The 26084-nt window shown below is 45.4% G+C and overlaps 1 protein-coding gene across 1 annotated transcript in view; it reads right to left on the reverse strand.

The window, feature by feature from the left end:
- LOC137538478 (NEDD4-like E3 ubiquitin-protein ligase WWP2) overlaps positions 1-26084 on the reverse strand; it is a 209280-nt gene that overhangs the window by 13744 nt on the left and 169452 nt on the right. The window contains exons 10-20 of the mRNA XM_068260693.1: positions 23124-23205; positions 21216-21344; positions 20136-20214; positions 18595-18666; positions 17830-17918; positions 14413-14572; positions 13206-13339; positions 11010-11150; positions 6829-6949; positions 2065-2169; positions 601-697 (exon numbers count right to left, since the gene is read on the reverse strand). Of these exons, the coding sequence (XP_068116794.1) occupies positions 601-697; positions 2065-2169; positions 6829-6949; positions 11010-11150; positions 13206-13339; positions 14413-14572; positions 17830-17918; positions 18595-18666; positions 20136-20214; positions 21216-21344; positions 23124-23205 (1209 nt within the window). The remainder of the gene's footprint in view (positions 1-600; positions 698-2064; positions 2170-6828; positions 6950-11009; positions 11151-13205; positions 13340-14412; positions 14573-17829; positions 17919-18594; positions 18667-20135; positions 20215-21215; positions 21345-23123; positions 23206-26084) is intronic.

Consider the following 26084-nt stretch of genomic DNA (forward strand, 5'->3'; position numbering starts at 1 on the left):
GAGTGGAATATTTTAATAAAGTTTTAGTGATTTTAAACGGTATCACGCTATGAGAGGCTTTTGTTTGAGGTATTGGAGATACACCTTCTGAGCATGTGAATCTGGATATGAGATGAATATATAAAGATTCCGGGACCTGAAGTGCTGGGGTACCCTGGAGGTGGGCGCTGACTGACCAGTCTAACAGTGGTCGCACTGTGTCTGGTGAGTGTGTTTTGAATTGGTGATCTCTGGTGGTGGAAATATCAGAAGATGGAAGCATCAGCACTTGTTACTGGATTGTGATTTGCATTTATGTGGAGATGTGCGCTGGACTTTTATTGTAAACAATTTGAGGAGTATTGCTGTACTCAGGTGTAAGCGCACTCTGATTTTAAACTAATGTGACCACTAGCTTGAGCGCTTTGAATAACTAATAGTATTACTTTATGGTTTGTTTTCTAGCAAATCTGTCAGTTTGTTATGCTAAAGCGACATCCTTCTTTGTGACTAAAGTTGACTATTAACGTCAGGAAAAGGTGTCAGCCGCTGGGGAGCACAACACAAACTCCCGGCAGAATAATGAAGGCCAAAGAGGCGCCAAGACAAGACCAGACTCACCAATCAGCTCGGAGAATCCCCCCACAGGGAGGCGGCAGGTCCCGGTCACAAACTGCAGCAATCTGATCCGCTTCTCGTTGTCGATTTCTTTTACCACCTGCAAAGACAGACAAACAGGAGCTGTAACAGCGAGGCACAAACAGCGGCTAATGTCACACAGGGGAATGTCTATAACTTTGCTAAATGTTACCGTCTCTGGACACTCTCCACAATTCACAAAGCATGGAAAACTAAACTCTCTGGGTTTGGAGAAGTGGGAATTAATGACTCCCTCTGTTAGGTTGTTACTGCTGTCAGTGTCGGACTGTGAGCTAGATGTACTTTTTGCTAATTATGATTGGCCCAGTTGTGAGCTGCATACAATCTGCATGCATGCATGGTGGAATAGAGATATCAATACATCTAGCGAATTGGCAGCCGATCGACCATCCGATTCCATAATTGTTGTTGAATCAGATGACAATCTGTGCCGCAAAGTGCATGCCCGATCACCGATGCAACCAATTTCCGGCAGTGCATGTCAATTGGACATGCTGCAAGATGTCAGGCCGTCGGCGTCGGTCAGGTACGTGGCAGTAACGGTGAGCAATAAGGGGACGGGCGACGAATGCTGCCGAAACAGCAGCGAACATGGCCAAATCCCGAGAGATTTCATGCTGAAATTAATCGGGACTCGCCCTGCGGTGTATAGGCAGCTGACAGATCTCTCTCAGATTTGACCGAATCTGCCCATCATCCCTAGATGTATGGCTACCTTTAGTGTCGATTCTCCAAACTATCTAATAAATGGTAGATCTGGATTGCTTAGTAGCCTCATAGGGCAAGCAGGCGGGCCAGGGGCATACATATGAATCAGCCCCCGGGAGATTTGGGAGCAGGGTAAAGCAGATATATGGCTCACCCTGCTCCTGCACAAGTCCCGGCAGGGCTAATCACTATTCCCCCTCCAGGTCGCCATGGATAGTGGTGAAATATGTCATTTCTGTTTCCAGCTATTGCTGGGGGCAGAATTACAGAGTTTTTATGGTAATTTGAGCTCAGTCTTTTGACAGCACCCAAATTTCTCACTGAGCGCCACTATAGCTGTAATTCCTATTACGGCCTATGGTGGCGCCAGCTGCACCCAAATCTCCTGCGCTGTTATTACAGCACTCAGGCCAGGGAGCTCACCTCCTCATTGCTGGAGAAACAGAACATAATACTGTTAGGTAGTTTGACTCCTCAATAGCCACTAAAAACTGAGATGACGGCTTTGGGTGGAGAAACCCGTTAAAAATGGTGTCCGTGTGTCCCCAAGAGCTTGGCATAGTTTCTCAGGCTCTTAATGTGTGGCTGCGAGACCTGCTACTGTTGCACACTGCTTACACTATTATAGAGTCGGCTGATGTGAACATATTCAGAAGAGGCTGCAGAGCGTCCCCTATGGGGATACGCTGATAGGATGTATACCCGGACTGGACTCACCTGCCAGAACCACTGCACCTGCTTGCTGTTCTTGGTGTAGTGCCGGTAGATTGTATTCTTCTGCCAGTCATTGAGGTCGATCTCCTGCATGCCGCACAACATCAGCTGCAAAACAGCAAACAGGCCTTATACAGACTGATCAGCTTACACACCATCTAATGCTTCAATAAAAGATATATAGTTATCAGCAAGACCTCTGAATAGTGTTCAGATGCCTGCAAAAACAATAAAATCACATAGAACAATAATAGACCCCTCAAGGCACCCTGTCCATCATCATAAGCAGAGCAGGGAATGTAGAAACACCTTCTGGAAGGACGCTGAAACTGTGGGCCAGACACGTCAAATTTTCACAAACAAGCAAACACTTCAGAGCGGGGTATAAGTGAGGGAAACATGCGCCTAAAAACTAACTGTACCTACTGATATCACTGCTGATATCACTTGGTGGATGTTCTTATGCTCCATGGAACCCTATTCAGTGCTACAAAACAAGCATAACACACCGCTGAGATCTGTCGCTGCATTGCTAGTCTGGCTCAGTCTTCACATTGTGCAGCATCAGATATTGTTGCTTATAGAGGTTCTGCACAATCTACCAGCTGTCACATACAATGCCTACACAACTCCATTATGGAGTCCTGCCCAGTGTCCTGGTCTGATAAGCAGAAGAGTTTTGACATGAAGAAAAGATTTGCAGCACTCACAGGGGGTTTTCCTGTAGTATATATACTACAGGTACCCCTGCAGCTCACAGCCAGCTCACACGTTTACATCTTATGTACGGCAAATGCGCCCGCCAGATAATGCAGATAGTAGAATACCAGCAATCCTGCAGAGATACCACTACCGCCTTACCCAACGTATCTCTTACATCAACCCTGCTCCCACCCATACCTAAAACTAACAGCTTGTCAATGTGGGGTTGGGCTCCTAAACAGCAAAACCCTGGCTGCCTGATCACTTACCCCCACTAATATTAAGAGTTCAGCAACATAGTAATCCATGCACCAATTTCTGATCTCCTCTGACAATATCAGGAGTTCAGCTATTTGATAGGCAATCCCCAGGCACCACTTAAACGGTACCTGAAATCACCTTAAAATGTAACTGTTGGGTGTAAAATAAAAAAAACTATTCTTTATTTCTATCTGGTAAACAAGTAATAGGGATGCTAACCAGACAATGCAAAAGTTAAAATCACTATTACTTTTCTTGTTGATAAATGATCATTCCCCAGTTTACCTGACTCTTATTTGGTACAAAAAAATGGGTACGGTAAAAAAAGGAAGATGCAGGGCATGCTGGGTTGTCCTGTTTTGCTTCTCTACTTTCCCCTCAGACTTAACAAATGCAGTCTGATTGGCTGAAGCCTCTTTCCCTCCTGTTTTGCCCTCCCACACCTTTGTTCCTCTTTAACCACTTGATGACCTACCCTTTACCCCCCCCTTAAGGACCAGCGCTGTTTTGAGTGATCTGTGCTGGGTGGGCTCTACAGCCCTGAGCACAGATCAGGTTGCAGGCAGAGAGATCAGATCGCCCCCCTTTCCCCCCCCCCCTATGGGGATGATGTGCAGGGGGGTCTGATCTCTCCTGCCTGCCTGGGTGTTGCGGGGGGGGGGGAGGGGACACCTCAAAGCCCCCCTCCGCGGCGAAATCCTCCCCCTCCCTCTCCTACCTGGCCCCCCCCCGGCGATCGAGGCTGCACAGGACGCTATCCGTCCTGTGCAGCCAGTGACGGGACGTCCCCTGTCACATGGCGGCGATCCCCGGCCGCTGATTGGCCGGGGATCGCCGATCTGCCTTACGGCGCTGCTGCGCAGCAGCGCCGTACAATGTAAACAAAGCGGATTATTTCCGCTTGTGTTTACATTTAGCCTGCGAGCCGCCATCGGCGGCCCGCAGGCTATTCACGGAGCCCCCCGCCGTGATTTGACAGGAAGCAGCCGCTCGCGCGAGCGGCTGCTTCCTAATAAATCAGCCTGCAGCTGGCGACGCAGTACTGCGTCGCTGGTCCTGCAGCTGCCACTTTGCCGACGCACGGTATAAGCGTGCGGTCGGCAAGTGGTTAATTGGCCAATATTTCTCATGCTGAGACAATGCACTTTATATAGTGAAGGGTGGGCTATGGGCTATGCATACACAATCAGACAGAGGAGAGTAATGCTGGGCATACACGGGTCGATGCGCCCTTATCAATCGAGCCGCTGATGGCTCGATTGATCATTTACGACAGGTCCGATGACCCGCCGGATCGTTTCCCCTCTCGATTCCCGTGGGCGGACAATAGCCGGGAATCGAGTGGAAGACAAGAAAGCGCCCGAACTGGACGGCGGCGGGGAAGCGGCGGGAGTCGATCCGGCGGCTAATCGAGCCGCCGGATCGACTCATGTATTCCCAGCATAAGGGAGGATATGAGGATTGGCTTCAAAATCGCCACAGTTAAAGTGGGAAATGCTAAGAGGGATTTTCTCTTTTTTTACTGTAGAAAAATCACTAAAAACAAAACGTGGACAGTGCAATAAATATGTAAGTAGAGCAAGTATTTATCTACTTATATATGTGAGTTTTTTTCTGGGCTAGTATGACTGACAGCTCCTCTTTAAAGAAAAGTGTCTGGATAGTGCACTGGTTGAGGGCTCGGCCTCTGACACAGGAGACCAGGATTTGAATCCCATCTCTTACTGTCCAGTAAGTCAGTGCCTATTAGGTGAGGAGAGCTTGGGCAAGGCTCCCTAACACTGCTACTGCCTATAGAGCACACCCTAGTGGCTGCCGCTCTTGTGCTTTGAGTCAGATATAAATGTTCTGTGTCTTGTCTATTTACTATCCAGGGGCTTTCCTGGCCTTCCAAATCCTGTTCGTTCCCACGCTGGGACACCTTTTTTGCAATATTGGACATTAATGTCAAATAATCCTCGTAGCAGTGCTTCCCTCTGTATACAAGCATGGCTGCACTATGTAGGCGCGCAGATGGCCGTGCTTGCACAGTAGCATGGAGCCGCTTGTGCACGGCTTCTTTTTCCATGCACGAGTAGCTCTGTGCTGCTGCGCAGGCATGGTTGTAGGAGTTCCTCTGCTTGTACACAGAGGGGAGTGCGGACACAAAGAGGAGCAGTGGAGGGGTCCTGGACATCAGCGAAGCCTTAGAAGCTTCCCCCTACTGTTGAGTATGAAACATTTTTATTGTTTTATACCTTGAGGTTTACATTCAACACCTGAGCCACTATCTCAGCTACATAGTACATGCTCCGCCTCTTCCAGCCTGATCTCAGAACTTCCTCTCAGCTCTAAACGATAAACAGCGGCACAATAAACTTTAAAGGATACCCAAACTGAAATGTGACAAAATAAGATAGACATGTGTATGTACAGTGCCTAGCACACAAATAACTATGCTGTGTTCCTTTTTTTCTTTCTCTGCCTGAAAAAGTTAAATATCAGGTATGTAAGTGGCTGACTCAGTCCTGACTCAGACAGGAAGTGACTACAGTGTGACCCTCACTGATAAGAAATTCCCCTTTTTTACCTCTTTCTTGCTCTCAGAATCGATTTTCTGCTAGGAAAGTGTTTTATAGTTGGAATTTCTTATCAGTGAGGGTCACACTGTAGTCACTTCCTGTCTGAGTCAGGACTGAGTCAGCCACTTGCATACCTTATATTTAACTCTTTCAAGCATAGAAAGAAAAAAAGAAACACAGCATAGTTATTTGTGTGCTAGGCACTGTACATAAACATGTCTATCTCATTATGTCACATTTCAGTTCGGGTATCCTTTAAAGAGAGACTGAAGCGTTTTAAAATACCTGTTTTTATGCAGCACGCCGCTTCAGCATCATAATCAAATCGGATTTGCAGCATCTCCGCGGCAGGACAAGGTCTTTAACCCCCGAAATCCCGGGGCAAAACTCCACGACTTTCCAGATCCTGGATTTTTGCTGCCTGGGGGAGCCAGAGCTTTACGCTGTAGCTCTGCCTCCAGTCCAATGAATCTCTGCCTCTCCCCGCCCCTCTCAGTGAAAGAAGACTGAGAGGGGCAGGGAGAGGCGGAGACTGACTGAAGCAGAGGCAGAGCTACTGCACAAAGTTCTGCCTCTACCTTGAAGAACGGGAGAATTTTGCCCCGGGGATTTTGGGGGGATTAAGACCTTGTTCTCTTGCAGCGGATCAATTTGGATTATAACGCTGAAGCAGCTTGCTGAATAAATACTGAAAATTGTGCAGGCTATGCGTTTGCCGATTTGCGTTAATCGCCGGCGATTACCGCACGTTGCCCAAGTAAGAACGGGCCCATAGGGGATTATAGCACTAGCGCTTTCAAAAGCGCTAGCGCTTGAGCGTTTTGCCGAAATCGCCGGCAAACTGTTCTAGTGTGAATGGGCCCTTACAGCTGATACAAATCCAGCAGTAAATCTGCAGTACTTTTTGCTTTCATGGAAGCAGGCACAGGGTTAACTTCCTGTGTTTACCAATCAGCTCTCTGATGTGGCAGTCAGGGATCAAATTACAACTTTGATTAGTCACAGGTGATCAGTCACAGATGAGGGGAAAATAGACAGGCTAAACTCTGTAAATACATACAGGGTACATTTCTCTCCATTTTCCTTCTTTCCTGTGCAAGAGTTCAGGTCCACTTTAATTAAAGTTCGGATATACCAGACCTAGACTGGTGCCCAAATTATCAATGGGTTATACGCCCCAATGAGCTGCTGACAGACTACTGGCAATAGTGGATTTCCCAGGCATTCAGAGCAGCAGACCTACCTCCAGCTCCTTCTCATCGAAGTACCGCAGCCACTCCAGGGGCACCACCTCATTGAAGCCATCCAGGAAAGCGTTGGTCTGCTCCTCCACCCCGCGGGTGAACCGCCAGTCTGTGAGGAGGCTGCAAGAGAGGGAGAAGATTAAGGCACAACTCCGGGGCAAAAAGTATGTCCTAATACTTCTATATACATGCAGTACAGACAGCCAATCACATGCTGATAATTCTGCTTTCCATGCAAGCTTTATGCAAATTGTATGCCGCATGTCCCTGAGCCAATCAAATGTCTTTCCTGCCATTTCTGACTGGCCCCCTTCCAAACTGCATACGATTTGCATTACATTTGCATAGAAGGCAGGATTATAAGAATCTCATTGACCAGCTCTACTGTACCTGGTCAAGAATAGGGATGATCACAGATATGCAACTTGTTCCGAGTTGCTGCAAATTGTTATGCAAATGTATGCAGCTTGAAAATGGACCAATCAATTTAAACCTGGGTTTAAATTGATTGGTCCTTTTTCAAGCTGCATATATTTGCATAATTTGCATACAAATGTGCATCTTATTGATCATTCCTAGTCAAGAGCCCCTGCACCAGCCACTTCTAGTACTGTGTAACACATACAGTATGCATCAGGTCATGTGATCAACTTTGCAAACCTCTATTTCTGGCTGCAGTTAAAGGAATACTGTAGGGGGGTCGGGAGAAAATAAGTTGAACTTACCCGGGGCTTCTACTGGTCCCCCGCAGACATCCTGTGCCTGCACAGCCACTCACCGATGCTCCGGCCCCGCCGCCAGTTCACTTCTGGAATTTCAGACTTTAAAGTCTGAAAACCACTGCGCCTGTGTTGCCGTGTCCTCGCTCCTGCTATTGTCGCCAGGAGTACTGTGTGCAGGCCCAGTATGGTCTGTGCCTGCACAGTACGCTCCTGGTGACATCAGCGGGAGCGGGGACACGGCAATGCAGGCGCAGCGGTTTTCAGACTTGAAAGTCTAATTCCAGAAGTGAACCGGAGGCGGGGCCAGAGCATCGGTGAGTGGCTGTGCCAACACAGGATGTCTGCAGGGGAACATTAGAAGCCCTGGGTAACTTCAACTCATTTTCTCCCGCCCCCCCTACAGTATTCCTTTACAGTGTAACTGTAGAGGAAACCAGTGACCCAACAGGGTGTAGCCTCTGAATTCTGGAGAGGCTTCCCCCCGTACCGCTTTACAGACCCAATCCAGTGCTGGACCCTCCGGAAAAAGCAGAGCCAGACCAGGTCTGTGCTACTGCGCTACTGCACAGCAGCACGGACCCGATTGGGCTCGGCTTTTTTCCCTGGGCACCTGAGCATGTCCGTGCTGCTGTGCAATTACAGAGCGTCTGCGCTTTGGGGGTCGGCCGGGCTGAGGACAGGGGAGGCCTCTTCAGGATCCAGAGGCGTCCCCCTCCTGAGGGGAGTATGCAAAATTGGCTGTACCAAAGCTCTCAGGTTTGTTTTAAGCCCAGCTTCACTCACAATGAGGTCACATTTAAAAACTCAGCTCATTAAGCTATCGGCTTCTATATTAAGATCTGATCCTTTAATACAGCCTTAACATGTGAATGAATTTATAACAAGAGTAGTTACAATGACTTAATGAATGCTCCAATCAATAATGCAACATGCTTTCAATATTTACTTTAGCTGTTTTGAGATGACATCTCACTACTTTCACTAAACACGGACGTATCACTGACCCCTACCACATCACTTCTGTCTGTAAAGTGCTGGTAAGATCTGCACAGGGATGATAAGGAGTGGTATGTAAAGATGTTGATAATGGAGAAGGGCATTTCACAAAAAATGGTAAAACTGGGGAACTCAGAAGAGGTAACACTGTAGGATCAGCACACACTGCAGCTAGTTTACCAGCAGTATAGGCATAGAGTAACAGCTTATACCGTTAAATACTGAAGGTAGCAGAGATCAGCACATACTGCAGCTAGTTTACTATCAGTGCAGGCACAGAGTAACAGCTTATACGGCACATACTGGGGGTCGCAGAGATCAGCACACACTGCAGCTAGTTTACTATCAGTACAGGCACAGAGTAACAGCTTATACTGCACATACTGGGGGTAGCAGAGGTCAGCACATATTGCAGCTAGTTTACTATCAGTATAGGCACAGAGTAACAGCTTACCCTATACATACTGGATGTAGCAGAAATCAGCACACACTGCAGCTAGTATACTATCAGTACAGGCCCAGAGTAACAGCTTACACTGCACATATTGGGGGTAGCAGAGATCAGCACACACTGCAGCTGGTTTACTAGCAGTACAGGCAGAGTAACGGCTTATGCTGTAGATATTGGAGGTAGCAGATATCAGCACACACTGCAGCTTGTTTACAGACACAGAGTAACAGCTTACCCTATACATACTGGATGTAGCAGAAATCAGCACACACTGCAGCTAGTTTACTATCAGTACAGGCCCAGAGTAACAGCTTACACTGCACATACTGGGGGTAGCAGAGATCAGCACACACTGCAGTTAGTTTACTATCAGTGTAGCGGCTTATACTGGAGGTATAAGAGATCAATGCATGCTGTAGCTAGTTTACTATCAGTAAAGTATAACCTTCTTATAGTAAACTCTGATATAGTAAACATTTGGGAATTGTAAACTATGTGTCCAGGTCCCAGCCAAGTCCTATTATAAGTATATGGGAGTAACACCTGGTATAATAAACTCTTATATAATAGAACTTCTGTTATAGTAAACCTGTTTTTGGCCCCTTCAGGATTCTGTATGCGACTATAGTGGAATGTGGGCGGGTGCATGCATCACATGTCAGTCAGAGACCCATGAGCCATAGTTGTTGCGTGGGCTGGCAGCTGCTTGTAGCCTACTCGCTATCTGCACACTACTCTGGGCTTGCGCAGATTACCCCAAAAGCACCATCTGGTGAGATCTATGCTTCCTGTGTAAGCTGCTGCCTGATAACTGAGGGAATTCCCTGTCATCTATGACTTGCTTGTGCATGGCTGCATCACTACAGTATCATCCAGGCTGCACAGACATATGGACACACTATAAGTACTGTACCTGCATTAACTGGTGAGATCTATGCTTCCTGTGTAAGCTGCTGCCTGATAACTGAGGGAATTCCCTGTCATCTGGGACTTGCTTGTGCATGGCTGCAACACTACAGTATCATCCAGGCTGCACAGACATATGGACACACTATAAGTACTGTACCTCATTAACTGGTGATATCTATGCTTCCTGTGCAAATTGTTGTGTGATTATTGCATACAAATCCCTGCATATTGAGCACTGTGCTAGCTTAGACACTGTGCACGCTTGCTGAAACATTGAAACGAAAAAATGACTCCCAATTATTGAACAAATTAAGATCCAGAATCATAGTATAATTTATGTGCCTCAGTATGACAATTTCTGATATACTGTACAGTAGAATCTCGTTATAGAAAACTGATATAGTAAACCTCAGGATATCGTCAACTCAGTCCCCAGGTCCCGACCATGCGCTTGTATGATGAGACAATGTATGACCAATTCTGATATAGTAAACTTCTGGTATAGTAAACTACTTGGCCGGTCCCTTGGGGAGTTTACTATAAAGGGATTCTACTGTATAGGCATAGGGTAGCAACCAGAGCCACATTTGCCATAAGGCACTGTGGGCACGTGCCTACAGGCGCCTGATGAGGGAAAGGCAGCTCACTCCCCTCCCTGAGTGCCTTCCCTCCCTCCTTACCAATGCAGAGTCCCGAGCACAGCGTAAATGAGAGGTTACTCACCCAGCTCTCAGCATTCCACTGACCAGATCTACCTTCAGTCGGAAGCACCACTAGCTACTTAATACTGAGGGTACCTCTGGCTACCTAATACTAATGGGCACCTGAAGCTACCAATGACAGGCAAGGGAAGTAAGGAAGTAGTGACAGCTGGGCCAGCCAGCACATTCGCAGTGAAGTTCGGTGGGGGTTTGTAGATCCATGAAGGGCGAGGTCTAGGGTGCCAGGACATCTGTGCCTATAGGCTCCTGTGATGTAAATCTGGGAATGGTAGCAACTTATAGTGGCACCCTAGTATTATATAACTGACCTAAAATCAATACCATATATACTGCATTATTGATCAGTATAGGATTCTATAATTCTGCAGCAGACTACATACGTGATGAATTCCTCTTTGTTCTCCTCAGTCACACGGATGTTCTCTCCGCCCTCCTTCAGCTTATGGGAGGTCACTTCACCCAGTATCTCCATGTCCTGCACGAAGTACAGCTCCAGGTCACACTCCTCCAGGTTATTGTCCCTGCAGGGGGAGGGGCAGAATGGTCAGACACACCTATTGGCTGCTGCTATAGAACATTATGAGAAGCTTCATAGGCATCATACAGAATCTCCATTATTAAAGCGGAATATAACCCTGCATTTCAACTTTGCTCTAAAACATTATTTACAGCATATTATATGCAGCCAGCATTTTTTTTTTTTACTCGACCAGCATTGGAAGGGTTACACACAGAGCTTTAAAGTTCAGTGCAGACACATTCGAAGTTTAGATAGATACATTTAAGTAAACACAATGTAACAAGTGAGGGATGTGACTCATTTTCTCTCTGTGTCCAGGAGCTCCTGCACAGTCAGAGTGTGTGTCACATTCCACACTTGTTACATTGTGTTTACTTAAATGTATCTATCTAAACTTCGGATGCTTTGCATTTCTCTCCACTGAACTTTAAAGCTCTGTGTGTAACCCTTCCAATGCTTGTCTAGTAAAAAAAAAAATGCTGGTTGCATATAATATGCTGTAAATAATGTTTTAGAGCAAAGTTGAAATGCAGGGTTATATTCCGCTTTAAACTTTAATTATCAGCTCTGATAAGAGTACAATACACCATTGTATAGCAGGGCGCAAAGCAATGGGATAAGCTGCTAGGATGATCAAAAAGATGCAAATACTTCCGAGTTTCTGCAAATGTATGTACATTTTTATGCCCATACTGTATATGCAGCTTGAAATTAGACCAATCTTTTTACACCTGGGTGGGACTTGATTGGTCCAATTTCAAGCTGCATATATTTGCATAAAAAATTTACATACATTTGCATAAACCCAGAAGTATTTGTATCTTTTTGATCATCCTAAGGGTGCCCTTACAAGGTACATTTTTTTCTTTTCTTTTTATTAGATAATTTTATTTAATTGTTCCGTTAGATGGAATATAAAGATTTTTCCAACATGTCCGATCCGATTTTCACAAAAAATCAAAAAACGGGATAATCGTTTTTCTTGATTGGAAAAAAAAAAGGATTCTTTTTGACTTTCATTCAATTTGATCGTTTTGGTTGAATAAACGGGCAAAATCGAACGTTTTTATTGTACTATGTAAGGGCACCACTACTAGGAACAGAAAAGCAGCTAGTATTAACTTCTGGAAATAATGCTTATATGGCTTGTATACTAGCCCACATCATTCCTAACCAACTAAAGGTATTTACACACACTAGGTAAAACTCGCCCAAGGTGGCCAAGCAGGGATCTAGCATGTCTGCAGGAGCCAACCCCCCCCCCCCCCCCACACACACACACACATGGTACCCGAACACTTACCCCGTCCCCTTCCTGCACAGTAACAGATGCTGAGGCTAACAACATGTGTGTACAGCCTCAGGCCTGAACTGTTGCACTTGCACAAGAGATCAAGTCCCCATTTCTGGTGGGCAACAGTCATCTGAAATGTGTACGAGGCTGAAAGGTAACTCCCCCCCCTTCCATCCCAATATTCATTGAGAGAGTTTACTGAGGCTCCCCTGCTACCAGATCTAGACTGCTGCGACTGCTACACGCTCTCCTCAAGATTCCCCTCCACCTCCTTAAAAGAGCAAAATTGGGAGAGTTTGCTCGCATTCCTCTTCAAACAGCCCTGTAGCATGTCTTACAATGTCCTAGTAAATATCCCACAATGCCCGGAGGCAGGGCCACACCTGAATTGGAGGAGAAGTAATTACCCATGTAGCCACTCCCCCTCTCTCCCAGAAAATAATGGTAGGGTGAGTAACTTGCATAACATGCCCCACCCTCTTCCCATTAGACCCTGTGGATGGCCATTCTGTTCAATACTTTCTGAACCCCAAAGATGTATGTAGATCATCTGACTCTACTGGCTGCAAACATGTTCTCAGACATTTAATAATAGGAAATCTAGATGGCCACCACCACATGGCTTCTCTTTAAATGTATATAAATAAAAAACACATTGGATGAAGCAGAAGAGCCCCTCCCTCGATCCTCTAGTTTCACCCAGAACAAGCAGATCTTTAATCTCCAGGAAGAACACATGCAGACTTGTCAGCTCTCACTCACTTGATCCACATGATGGAGTTGTAGAATTCGAGGTCGATGGACTCCAGATCTCGCAGAGTGGGTTTCTTGTTCAGCATTCTCTTGTAGAACGGCAGAGTGAAGCCTGTGTCTATGAACTTGCCATGGTACAGAGCCTGAACAGTATGGAAACAAAAATTAACTAGGTTGTAATATAGAACTAATTTAACTTAAATGGCTTTGTAAGTTATGCTAGAATTGGCGGGAGCCAGGGGAAGTAACTCACCCACTCACCCGTAAACCGATGTTATTGTTAATCTCAACCCAAAGTTTCCTACCCTTCACCAGTGTTTCCTTAGCCCACCCCCAGCTCGGCAGCCGCAGTCTAATAGGTTATCTGTGCTCACAGGGAGAGGCTGACTGCTGCCCCCTCCCAGTCCTCTCTGACTACGATGGAGGAGGAGTCTGGACGGCTGATTCTCCAGCAATGAATTAATTAGTCATACTCTGCACAAGGTTCTCAGCTTACCATAGCAATGAACTGGTCCTACTCTGCACAAGGTCCTCAGCTTACCATAGCAATGAACTGGTCCTACTCTGCACAAGGTCCTCAGCTTACCATAGCAATTAACTGGTCCTACTCTTCACAAGGTCTTCAGCTTACCATAGCAATGAACTGGTTCTACTCTGCACAAGGTCCTCAGCTTACCATAGCAATGAACTGGTCCTACTCTGCACAAGGTCCTCACCTTACCATAGCAATGAACTGGTCCTACTCTGCACAAGGTCCTCAGCTTACCATAGCAATGAACTGGTTCTACTCTGCACAAGGTCCTCAGCTTACCATAGCAATGAACTGGCACTACTCTGCACAAGGTCCTCAGCTTACCATAGCAATGAACTGGTCCTACTTTGCACAAGGTCCTCAGCTTACCATAGCAATGAACTGGTCCTACTTTGCACAAGGTCCTCAGCTTACCATAGCAATGAACTGGTTCTACTCTGCACAAGGTCCTCAGCTTACCATAGCAATTAACTGGTTCTACTCTGCACAAGGTCCTCAGCTTACCATAGCAATGAACTTGTCCTACTTTGCACAAGGTCCTCAGCTTACCATAGCAATTAATTGGTACTACTCTGTACAAAGTCCACAGCTTATCATTGCAATGAACTGGCCTTAATTAACAGAAGGTTTTAAGCTTATCATAGCATTGAACTGGCCCCACTCTAGAAAAGGCCTTGAGCTTACCATAGCGATGAAGCGCCCGATGAACCGAAAGTAGGTTAGGTGGTCGGGGTTGATAGATGAGGCCGGGTTGATCTGCAGACAGTAGTTGTTCTTTCCGGCGTATTCGAACAGGCAGTACATGGGGTTCAGAACCTCATGAGACAATAGAAAGAACCACTCCCTGCAGAGGGTGACAAGGGGGCCATCATAAAAGAGTCAGAAAAGTGACAACATAGAGGATAAGAAAAGACAAGAAGAGATAAAGAGGGAGAAACACAGAGGTTGTGACTTTATTAATAATTTCTTTATAAATCAGCTTTGGATATGAAGTGTAACTCCTGATTTGTTTAAAAAACCACTTAAATTATGGATACCCAAAGCCAACAGAATTTTTAGTATGACCCTTAAATTTCCTCCATTAAAGACACTGCACAGTATTACCTTCTTAAATTGGAACAAAAGTATCAGTGATCAGTGACATGAAACAGCCATAATGCACGTCAAGGCAGTGGGTGGAGTTATGCAAATCATTCCTTTTTGTCTTTTTGAGCCAGGAAATGACAGTAAAAGTTATATGCGTTGTCTAAACTCGCACCTGGTTTACAGGGGGCATAAAAAAATTGACTCCATGGCTCCGCCCACCGTACTGAAGTGATGCACTGTGGCTTTACTTTTTAGACTTTTTAATAAAGCCAAATTATGGGCTTAGACATGTATCTTCAGCACAAATGTTAGTGATCAATTGCAGAAAATGTTTTTTATGAAGTGATATGGGTTTCTCTTATTAGACAAAGCTGTGGTGTCACTTTGAGTAATGGCGCAGTCTTCACATGGCGTGTTTGAGCTTGATGAACCTCGGAGGAGTCCCTGTATATGTTTCCCAGAGCGACAGGTGGAAGAATGACAGTTGGAAAGCTCCATGCTGAGAGCCCCCCGTATCCTGTCCGTGGTTCTACCCTGTGGTAGAACAGCCCGACGTAACCTACCATAGGGTAAAACCACTGGGAGGACACAGAGAGTGAGACACCCGAGCCAGGAGACACACCGAACATGGAAGGCCACCAGGGATGGAAGAAGTGGGAGGATTACAGCAGACCCAAGATCGAGAAGCCAACGAGCAGAGAGCCAGGAACCAAGAGGGACACACAGGACCAGGACCAGAACCAGCCACAACATCAATACACTGAGCTGGGGAGGCTGAGGATCCATCGACAGAGACACCACACAGGATACAGGAAACCCCAACAGAACCCAGAGAGTGACAACCAAAGAAACAAGGCTACGGACAAAACAGATGACAGCAAATTTTGACAAAGAGCTCATTAGTGACAATAAGGGAGCAGTCCGCACTCTAACTGCAAACCAGGACAACAGAAGCTGAGCATGTGATAATCCCAAGCATCCCTATTGGGCGATGAAGTCCTCTATTGCATTAGACCAAACTAACATTCATAGGACACCTTTTTATTTATTAAAGTATAAAGCCTTATTTTGACTACCAAATAGGCAGTAATATGTTTTTAAGTATATTTTACCCCCAGCCTATACACTATCCCATGTAATCAATGGACTCTCCCTAATGTAACAAGGTGTGTATCTGCTCAATTAGGGACGTGTGCCAGATGGCCTGAATGTGAGGTGGGACATCAGTATGGCCACCTAATAATCTCTGCTACGCTACTGTTCAGCACTCCCGTATCTGTGATAGCTTTTCTGTGGTTTGCTTTCTTGTCTTTTCTTGTATATGGCTATTAAATATTTTCTGCACTTATGTTCATTTTTCATGCACTACCATTAATATGAGATTGTATTCTATTTCAGGAAGTCTTTTCCCTCTTTTATGTATGACCCTCCTTTCTTGGGTGTGTCTATGAGTTTTTTTTACAGTGGGGGTGTGGTTGTGAGCTTTATATGGAACACACCCTGCACCAAAAACCTTTGCTATGTTTAAGGACCACTGTGCGTCCGAAACAAGTCAGCAGTCGTGGTTTGGGTTTTATACCTGATCCAATAAAGAATTTTGATACCTACTGGACATTGTGTGGAGCCTGCTTTTACTTTCTAAGGACTCCCCCTAACTTAAGGTGGCCACTAATGATCCAAATTCTAGCGAAAAATCGTTCGAGCGATCAGAAATTCTGATCGGAAGTGAAATATTGTAATACATCGTTCACTACACCATGAACGAACCAATCTTTGCTTCCTATCTATCACAACCAACAAGAAAATCCAAATTTTGGTTCGACGAAAATTCATTCGGACGACATTTTTTTTCCACTCGTTCATAATCGATTGTGTCCATCAATGGAGGTTATTTACAACCAATCCGATCAGAATTTCTGATCGCTCGAATGATTTTGCTAGAAATTGGACAGTTAGGGGCCACCTTAAGTCCTAAACCAAAGGACCCATTTTTGGAATACAAAGTTAGAGGCAAATATTGGGTGGAGCCAGCTGTAGCCTTGGCAGATGTAAATCTCCCAGCATGCATCTTGTAGGCACCAATTTGGAGACATTATGAAATACTAAGACTCCAGGCAGAAGTTTTTAGCTTTCTACTATAAAAGGACATGGTCAGAAAAACACTGACCAATGACAAAAGTTCCAGGATGGAGAGATCACTGTATGAGAAGCCTCAGGAAGTAGAAGGAATCTGGACAACCCAGACCAGTGGCAGCTCCAGCTTACATTTTTTGGCTTACAAGGAAAGCTGCAATCATCTACATACTAATTCAGAATCCTCTGGAACTGCTGATCTTATTAACATGTAGTGTCAGTGTTCTCCCCAGGCTCTTTTAGCCGGGTGCTCCACCCGGCTAGTTTTAGTGACCACCCGGCTGTCATCGGCTCACACTCTCCTTTGCTATATGCAGAGAAGCGCCAGCCCTGCATTCTGTTATCACACCCCACACGGCTACTTTTTCATGCCACCCGGCTACTTTTTCATGCCACCCGGCTACTTTTTCATGCCACCCGGCTGGAAAAATATTCTGGGGAGAACACTGTAGTGTTATTACAGTATTATGGATGTTTTTCATGACATGCTCAGATTCTGCTGTCTAGGTTAGTAAAACGGAACTGGAGATTTTACTCAGTGAAGACATTCTAAGTTCTTACTTAAAACTTCAATGACATGCTAATTATTCCAAGTTGATGAAAATTACATGCTGATTTGTGAGGTTTAGAAATGGACCAAATGATTGGTTGAACTCAAAGCTGCATAATTTGCATGAAATCTGCATGAACGTGGTATTATTTGCACCTCGTTGACCTTCTATACATAAAACTGCAGCCTACACAGAGAAACAGCTATGAAATACAATTAGAGTGAGATTACTGTTCACATCCCGCTGATCACATGTACATGTCCAGTGTGCAGGTCTATGTATATGGATAGACACACACTGTACAAGGGTTCACATCACTCATCCCTCTTACCTGGCAATGCCTCCGTAGTCCAATCCCTCCTCGCCCCGCATGATGATGTAAAGTCTGCGGCGCAGGTCATACGGCTTCATGTTCATTATCTAAAAACATTGTAAGAGGGTTACATTACAAGAGAGGATTCCTCTGGCAGTGCTTCCCTGTCTACTACTACAGCGAGGACACGCCCCATTACTATCCATTTTAAGCTATTATGAAGTAAAACCAACGGACATATACAGAGAGATTATGAAAGCTGCCATTGGTGACTTTGTTCTAAATCTGACAGTGGCTGGACAGTTGTGCTGGTCCTCCTAGCTTCAGTCATGCACCAGCAGCTAATTCAGGCAGAGGTCAGCCCTGTAATGTCAGATTCTGGGTCTGTGAGCCACAAAGTACTACGGCTTACTGACACTGATCTGCATACCGATTCTGATTCTGTCACGCACAAAGTACCGGGGCTGTTCACACTGATCTGCATACTGATTCGCATACTGATTCTGGTTCTGTTCACCCTGATCTGCATACTGATTCTGGGTCTGTTCACACTGATCTGCATACTGATTCTGGGTCTGTTCACCCTGATCTGCATACTGATTCTGGGTCTGTTCACACTGATCTGCATACTGATTCTGGTTCTGCTCACGCAGATCTGCATACTGATTGTGGTTCATACAATAATCTCATGATGACATAATCAAAATACTGTCTAACAATACTAATAGGCAACTGGACTTCAGCCAATCACAGCCAAGTTAGGACACAGTAATCTCACTTTACCTGCTGGAAGGAGTCCTCAAACAGCGTCTGCCGGGACACACTGATCTTCACATGGCTGGGGAGCGTATTAGACTAAAGGAGAGAAACAGAGGACTTAACATTTTGTGCAGAAGCATTTCAAAGAAGCTTAAAGGCCACCATACGTCTAGCGACTAGGCGGCCATATATCCAGCTACTGGAACAAGCATGCAGCCAGAGGAGTCAGGCATGGAAAAGCACACAGTCAGTGAAGGAACACGCATGTGGAGTCACACTCAAAGCCTGCATGCAGCCACTTACGTAACACCCAAAGCATGCATGCACCCGATATGCATGCAGCCATTAACGTCACCCCAAAAACACACATGCAGCCATTGGATTCACACCCGATACACATGCAGTCATTGGAGTCACATATGAAACATGCATGCAGCCAATGGAGTCACACCTGGAACAAGCATGCAGCCAGTGGAGTCACACCTGGAACAAGCATGCAGCCAGTGGAGTCACACCTGGAACAAGCCTGCAGCCAGTGGAGTCACATATGGAAGAAGCACGCAGCCAGTGGAGTCACACCTGGGACAAGCATGCATCCATTGGAGTCACACCTGGAACAAGCATGCAGCCAGTGGAGTCACACCGGGAACAAGCATGTATCCATTGGAGTCACACCCGGAACAAGCATGCAGCCAGTGGACTCACACCGGGAACAAGCATGCAGCCAGTGGACTCACACCGGGAACAAGCACGCAGCCAGCGGAGTCACAGCTGGAACAAGCATGCAGCCAGTGGAGTCACACCTGGAACAAGCATGCATCCATTGGAGTCACACCTGGAACAAGCATGCAGCCAGTGGAGTCACACCTGGAACAAGCATGCATCCATTGGAGTCACACCTGGAACAAGCATGCAGCCAGTGGAGTCACACCGGGAACAAGCATGTATCCATTGGAGTCACACCCGGAACAAGCATGCAGCCAGTGGAGTCACACCGGGAACAAGCATGCAGCCAGTGGACTCACACCGGGAACAAGCACGCAGCCAGCGGAGTCACAGCTGGAACAAGCATGCAGCCAGTGGAGTCACACCTGGAACAAGCATGCATCCATTGGAGTCACACCTGGAACAAGCATGCATCCATTGGAGTCACACCTGGAACAAGCATGCATCCATTGGAGTCACACCCGGAACCAGAATGAAGCCAGTGGAGTCACACCGGGAACAAGCACGCAGCCAGTGGAGGCACACCTGGAACAAGCACGCAGCCAGTGGAGTCACACCTGGAACAAGCACGCAGCCAGAGGAGTCACACCTGGAACAAGCATGCAGCCAGAGAAGTCACACCTGGAACAAGCATGCAGCCAGCGGAGTCACACCTGGAACAAGCATGCATCCATTGCAGTAACACCTGGAACAAGCATGCAGCCAATGGAGTCACACGTGGAACAAGCATACAGCCAACAGAGTCACACCTGGAACAAGCATGCAGCCGGGCAGAGTCACACATGGAGATTGCTAGGAATGCATGTTTTGTGCACAACTGGCATTTTCCGATAACTTACGTGGCACAGGAACCTGAACTGATGGTATTTCCAGCGGAAACTTCTGTCATAGGCACCCGGCGAGCCCCCAGGTTTCACCCTGTAACAGTAAACAGAAGGCGTTATATATGTGACAGCTAACTATTCACCAATCAGTCTGTATACTGGGACTGGCTCCACCCACTTCCTCCTCCAGATGTAGATATATAAAAAAAACAACAACAACTGGTATAGAGAACGGCCCAGCCAATGGCCAGACATGTCAGACTGAACACCACAGTCCCTTTTTCTGCTAGCATCATTTCTGTGGCCGCCCACAAGCAGTTCTCAATCTCATCAGAATCTGTGACTGCATCTGAGAAGAGCTGCCTTTGATGTACTGCACAGATCTGATGTGGATAATGATTACAATATTTCAAATACTAATTACAACTTATCTTCAATGGGAAACAGATCCTAATTATTATTCTTTAAAATGTAACTGGATATGTTGTATTTAGGCGATTTTGTACTGATATTTAATTAAAGGAACCAGAAAATGTTCAGCCTGTGTTCTCGTATCTTTTTTATTCGATTTTATAAACAAAATCCCGTTTGCGAATTGGTTTCCTGTACATCTGATCACATTATAAACATAGCTCCAACTGTTTCTCTTTTGGAGGGACAGTCCCTCTTTGGGAGCGCTGTCCCTCTTTCCTCCTCATTTGTCCCTCTTTCAGGACTTTGTCCCTCTTTCTATGTAAATATATATATTTATCTACTAAAAATGTGTTTGATTGACTCTAAACTTTATTCCCATCCTTTAAATTGTTATATTACTAATTTTAAAATGTTAATATGAAGGAAAATGAACCAGGATAGAAAGGACCAGTGTAGTTTGAATTATAAAACAAATTTTTCTTATGAAAGGTTTTTGGTATGCGTGACTAGGGGTGTGCCGGGGGTGTGGCAGGGTGTGTGGCTTAAGTGTCCCTCTTTCTCATCTCAAAAAGTTGGGAGGTATGTTATAAATAATATAAGGAGTATGAGGAGATTGCTGGATCATCAGAATATAATGGTACCGTCTCTCCAGCAGGAGTGTTAAGGGGGTCTCACGCATACCCAGAGTCAAAGCCTGGTCGGGGGTCTTTGAAGGTTGTCGTACGAGAATTGTGATCAACGAAGTAGCGGACCCCCTCGCTGGTGTACTTCATTTCCCATCCTGGGGGCAGCGCTGGCTCCTGGATCATACTGAAAGAGAAGGAAAAGGGGGAGCAATGAAAATCTCTATAGAACAAGTAATGTATTCCTTGTGGTCACATGAACTTCCAGCAAATTTCTTATACCGCTGAAAGCCTGACTCCTCCCACCGCACTTTATAATAACCTGTCTGTTAGACACAATCTCCAACTCCCAGGCATAGGTGCATCCCTCTCCCTTCTGTAAAGCCATCATGGGAAAAGGAGTGTCAGCCAGGCCACACCCCTTACCAGTAAGCAATGCAGAATGGGAGGGTGCATGGCAGCTTGTTTAAAGCAGTAGCAGCACCTCAGCCACACCTCCTCTTAGTAGGCCATGCGGTGTGCTGTGCTGATGTAGCCCACTACCTCTGGAAAGGAGGGGCACAGAAGAGGACTGCTGCACAAGTTATTATTATCTAGTATTTATATAGTGCCGACATCTTCCGCAACGCTGTACAGAGTATATATTGTCGTGTCACTTAACTGTCCCTCAGAGGGGCTCACAGTCTAATCCCTGCCATAGTCATATGTCTATGTATGTATCATGTAGTGCATGTATCGTAGTCTAGGGCCTATTAGGGGGAAGCCAATTAACTTATCTGTATGTTTTGGGGATGTAGGAGGAAACCCCCACAGAAACGGGAAGAACATGCAAACCTTGTGCACTGGCTGAGATTCATACTGGGGAACCAGCGCTGCAAGGCGACAGTGCTAACCACTACGCCACCGTGCTGCCCACAAGTCATGTGACCACACAAAACAACAACAACAGAAAAAAAGAGGTATTTGCCAACTAAATGATAACAGTGTTTATGGGGTATCCAGGGAAAGGGGGAACAGGCAGTAGTCAACTATGATTCTTAAGAGACAGACTATATACAGCGCTGCGTAATATGTTGGCGCTTTATAAGTACAATAAATAAATAAATATATATACTTTTATATCCAATTAAATTTATTGTGTGTTTGACATCATGTGCAGTACAAAAACATTCAACATGGTAACTTTCACCCCTAAAACAGAATAACGCAGCATAAACCAGAATATATACTTTCTTTTAAATTTGCTACTGAAGCATCATTTCACAGAAGGACATTTGAGTCCCCTGATTACTAAAGTATTAGATTTGTTGATTGGTTTCTAGAGGTGGGCTGTACATCATTTCTGGTAGAAAGGTCTGTGTAGCTTGTAAATAACAATTAGACCTTGGAGAAAGGCAATATCACAATGCCCAACTCCAACCAAATGTTTGTCTGGGGGTTTGGATAGAGCTGGAAGTCTGGGTCCACAGTGGCGGTAATTCACTCACTTCCTGTGCCTCTCACTACTTCCTGAGCCTCTCACTTGTGTCACAGGAAACAGGAAGTCAAGGGAAATCACCGCAGCATCAACATGAATGATAGCTGAAAAACTCGTATTTTCCCAGAGTGAGAATAGGATGGAAAGTCAGGTTTTTATTGTTTGTTTTTCTTTTTGTGACTGTTGAGAAAATGTCACATACTTTAAGAACTTCTACATTCTGATTCTATGAAGAAGACATATTTTTAACATCCTGTGCTTTGAAATTAGCTTATCTGCCTTATCTACTATGGCAGTCAGGTGACAGATGAAATTACAACTTATGATTAGCCACAGACAAGGGGGAATTACACAGGATAAACTCTCTAAATACATACAGGGTGCATTTCTCTATGTTTTTCTTCTGTGCTGTGCAAGAGTTCAGGTCCACTTTAAGTACAGCACTGTACAGCTGGATATCTGTACACCATGGATACTCGACATCCTTACCCCTGAGTGCGTGGATCCTCCCATTGCGTGGTCCTGGTGTTGTGGTTCACGTAATAAACCCGGCCGTTGTCCTGTCGCTTCTCTGCAACCAGAAGAGAGAAAAAGACTCGTTACTGAGGAGGGGGTTACCAAGCTGCTGAGGGTTTCTCTGGGCATTCACTCACATAACGTACAATAAAATCTGCCACCAGTCTCCAAAACAGAATTATTCAATGCCTGTCATGCTTTGCCCAGAATCTGGCCCAGACCGGCACACCGCGCATTCCAAACCACCCGCACGCATGCCTTTCCTTCATATCATATATTATTATTCTTATAAAAACACTTCTAGGAAGAAATGTAGGAGGGTAGGTTTAATGAAAGCACAGTTAAATGCAAATCATCTGTTAAAAGTTAACCAGTCAAATCAACAAAATATGTGAATAAAAAAAAATTAATTAATTACAAAATAATAATAACATTTTTATTTCGCTTTTTCCCTGTTGGACTCAAAGCCCTCGAGTCCCGCAGCCACAATAGGTTCTGGGTAGAGCCCAATACCTAGTGATTTTTCTGCAACAAACAATTAATTTTTTCATAATATTGCGCAACATCGTTTAACAAAAATTTGTTAAAGTATATTTAACGACCCACGGCAATCATCCGTTTAATGTTTGACGTGCCACCCAACCAATAATCGGCACGGTAACGGGCGGGTTTGCAGCGGGGCATGGGTGGGAAGTGCCGCCGGTCCCCAAATTAATGTTGATACGCAGTATTAACATGGATGCTTACATGGCGCAGCACGATGGTGTAGTGGTTAGCGCTCTCGCCTTGCAGCACTGGGTCCCTGCTATGTCAATATCTGTAAGGAGTTTATACGTTCTCCCCGCGTTTGCGTGGGTTTCCTCCGGCCACTCCAGTTTATTCCCATATCCCAAAAACAGATAAGTTATTTGGCTTCCCCTAAATTGGCCCTAGACTATGACACATGTACTACATAATATATACATAGACATATAACTATTGTAAGGACTAGATCAGCCTTTCTCAACCTTTTTATCCTGGAGGAACCCTGCAAACAATTTTTTGATCTCGAGGAACCCCTGCATTTATTTTGCAGGTGGCTGTGTAATATGTTGGCGCTATATAAATACTTAAATAAATAAATGGCGCCCAAACTACTTTGGTGCCTCCAGCATCATCGTTGAGGATAGACTTGCGCGGGTTTTGCTGCGATCGTGTCGCAAAGATGCTTGCAGATTTGGCCAGATGAATCAGGGAATTGATTGTTCGTCAGCAGAGATCCATCTGAACATCACAAAAATCAAGCACCTCATCCCCCCAGAAGATCTGCCAACCTTAGTCCATGCCTTCATTACCTCCCGACTGGACTACTGCAATGCTCTCTACACTGGCCTTCCAAAAAAGGACTTGTACTGCCTACAGCTGATACAGAATACTGCTGCCAGACTGCTAATCAACCAACGCCGTCACTGCCACATAACGCCAGTCCTGCACTCCCTTCACTGGCTACCTATAGAATGGAGGGTCCTATTCAAGATTGGCCTACTGACATTTAAATCACTGAATAATCTGAGCCCTGGATACATGAAAGAAATTTTATATATATATATATATATATATATATATATATACACAAAACAACCAACTGGACCCGACAAGATCATCATATAAAACACACCATTTCCATATGATACGGACAAGTATAAAATCATACTGTGTAGCCTGTATCAGCCCCACGTGCTTGTATGCCTGCCTGATAATGCCGGGGCTCGCTCCTAATGATACTTGTATCAGAAACACAGAGGCCCCAAAAGGATAAAACAATTTTCAAATTAAAATTAAGGAAAGAGGTACTCACCCCCCCCCCACCCCCCATAGAAGATTCAACAAGATAAACGTTTCAAAAATACCCTTTAATAATGTACTCCAATAATTGTGACGCATTTCGTGGGACACAACCTGCTTCCTCAGGCAGCATATGGGAAGAATCGGCGCCGGTAGACTTGGGCGCAGGATACAGCCGGTATATGGCTGATCCTGCTGCTGCACAAGTCCCAGTCGTGTTAAATACTATTCCCCCTCTAGGCCGCCATGGATAGTGGGAAATGAATAATATTGTGTTTTAAAAGTAACTTTAGCTCTTCTGACGGCGCCGGAGTTACTCTATGCGCGCCCAAGTCTCCAGCGCTGGATTCACTGTGTTCGCCTCAGGCAATGAGTGGAACAGGAGCAGCTGATCCATTATCTAAGCGAGCGTGGCGACACAAAGCTATTACCAGGGCTGATCGCGGCTGAACGGCTGATCGCTGGAGGACGGCGTGGGACTCACATGCTTATGGGACTGAGAGAAGCACCAGGTAAGTATCGACTCTTTGTAGCTTGTTGATCTCTGGTTTACTTTAAAGACAGCCCAGCTTCTGAAGCTTAACAGAGTTATGCCTGGTACACACTATGCAATTTCCCGTCAGATTGATGGATCAGATCGATCTTTTCTGACAAGTCTGATCTGATTTCCTAATGTTTTTCTGATTCATTTTGTATACTAGCGATTGGAAATCAGATCGGCCCTGTTGGAAATTATCGATGCGTCCCATCTGAAGGTAAATTGCATACCAGGCATAAGAGACTCTCTCCAAAAGCACTTTTCAGACACTGGAGGTGAGTTTTCTAAACTTTTCAATACAGATTGTGTCTAAGACCTGACAATCTTAAAGGGAACCTTAAAGAGACTCTGTAACAAAATGTTCATCCTTATTTCTGCTATCCTATAAGTTCCTATGCCTGTTCTAATGTGGTCTGGCTTACTGCAGCCTTTCCTACATGCACAGTGGCTGTATTATCTCGTGTTATATGATCTAATCTTCTCTCCTCTGTCGGGCTCAGGCAGTTTGGCTGGAATGTGCTGTGCTGCTTGTGATTGGATAGAAGCTATACACACCCTCTCCAGACCCCCTG

Source organism: Hyperolius riggenbachi, chromosome 11 (genome assembly GCF_040937935.1).
Source record: "Hyperolius riggenbachi isolate aHypRig1 chromosome 11, aHypRig1.pri, whole genome shotgun sequence".
Lineage (NCBI taxonomy): Eukaryota > Metazoa > Chordata > Amphibia > Anura > Hyperoliidae > Hyperolius > Hyperolius riggenbachi.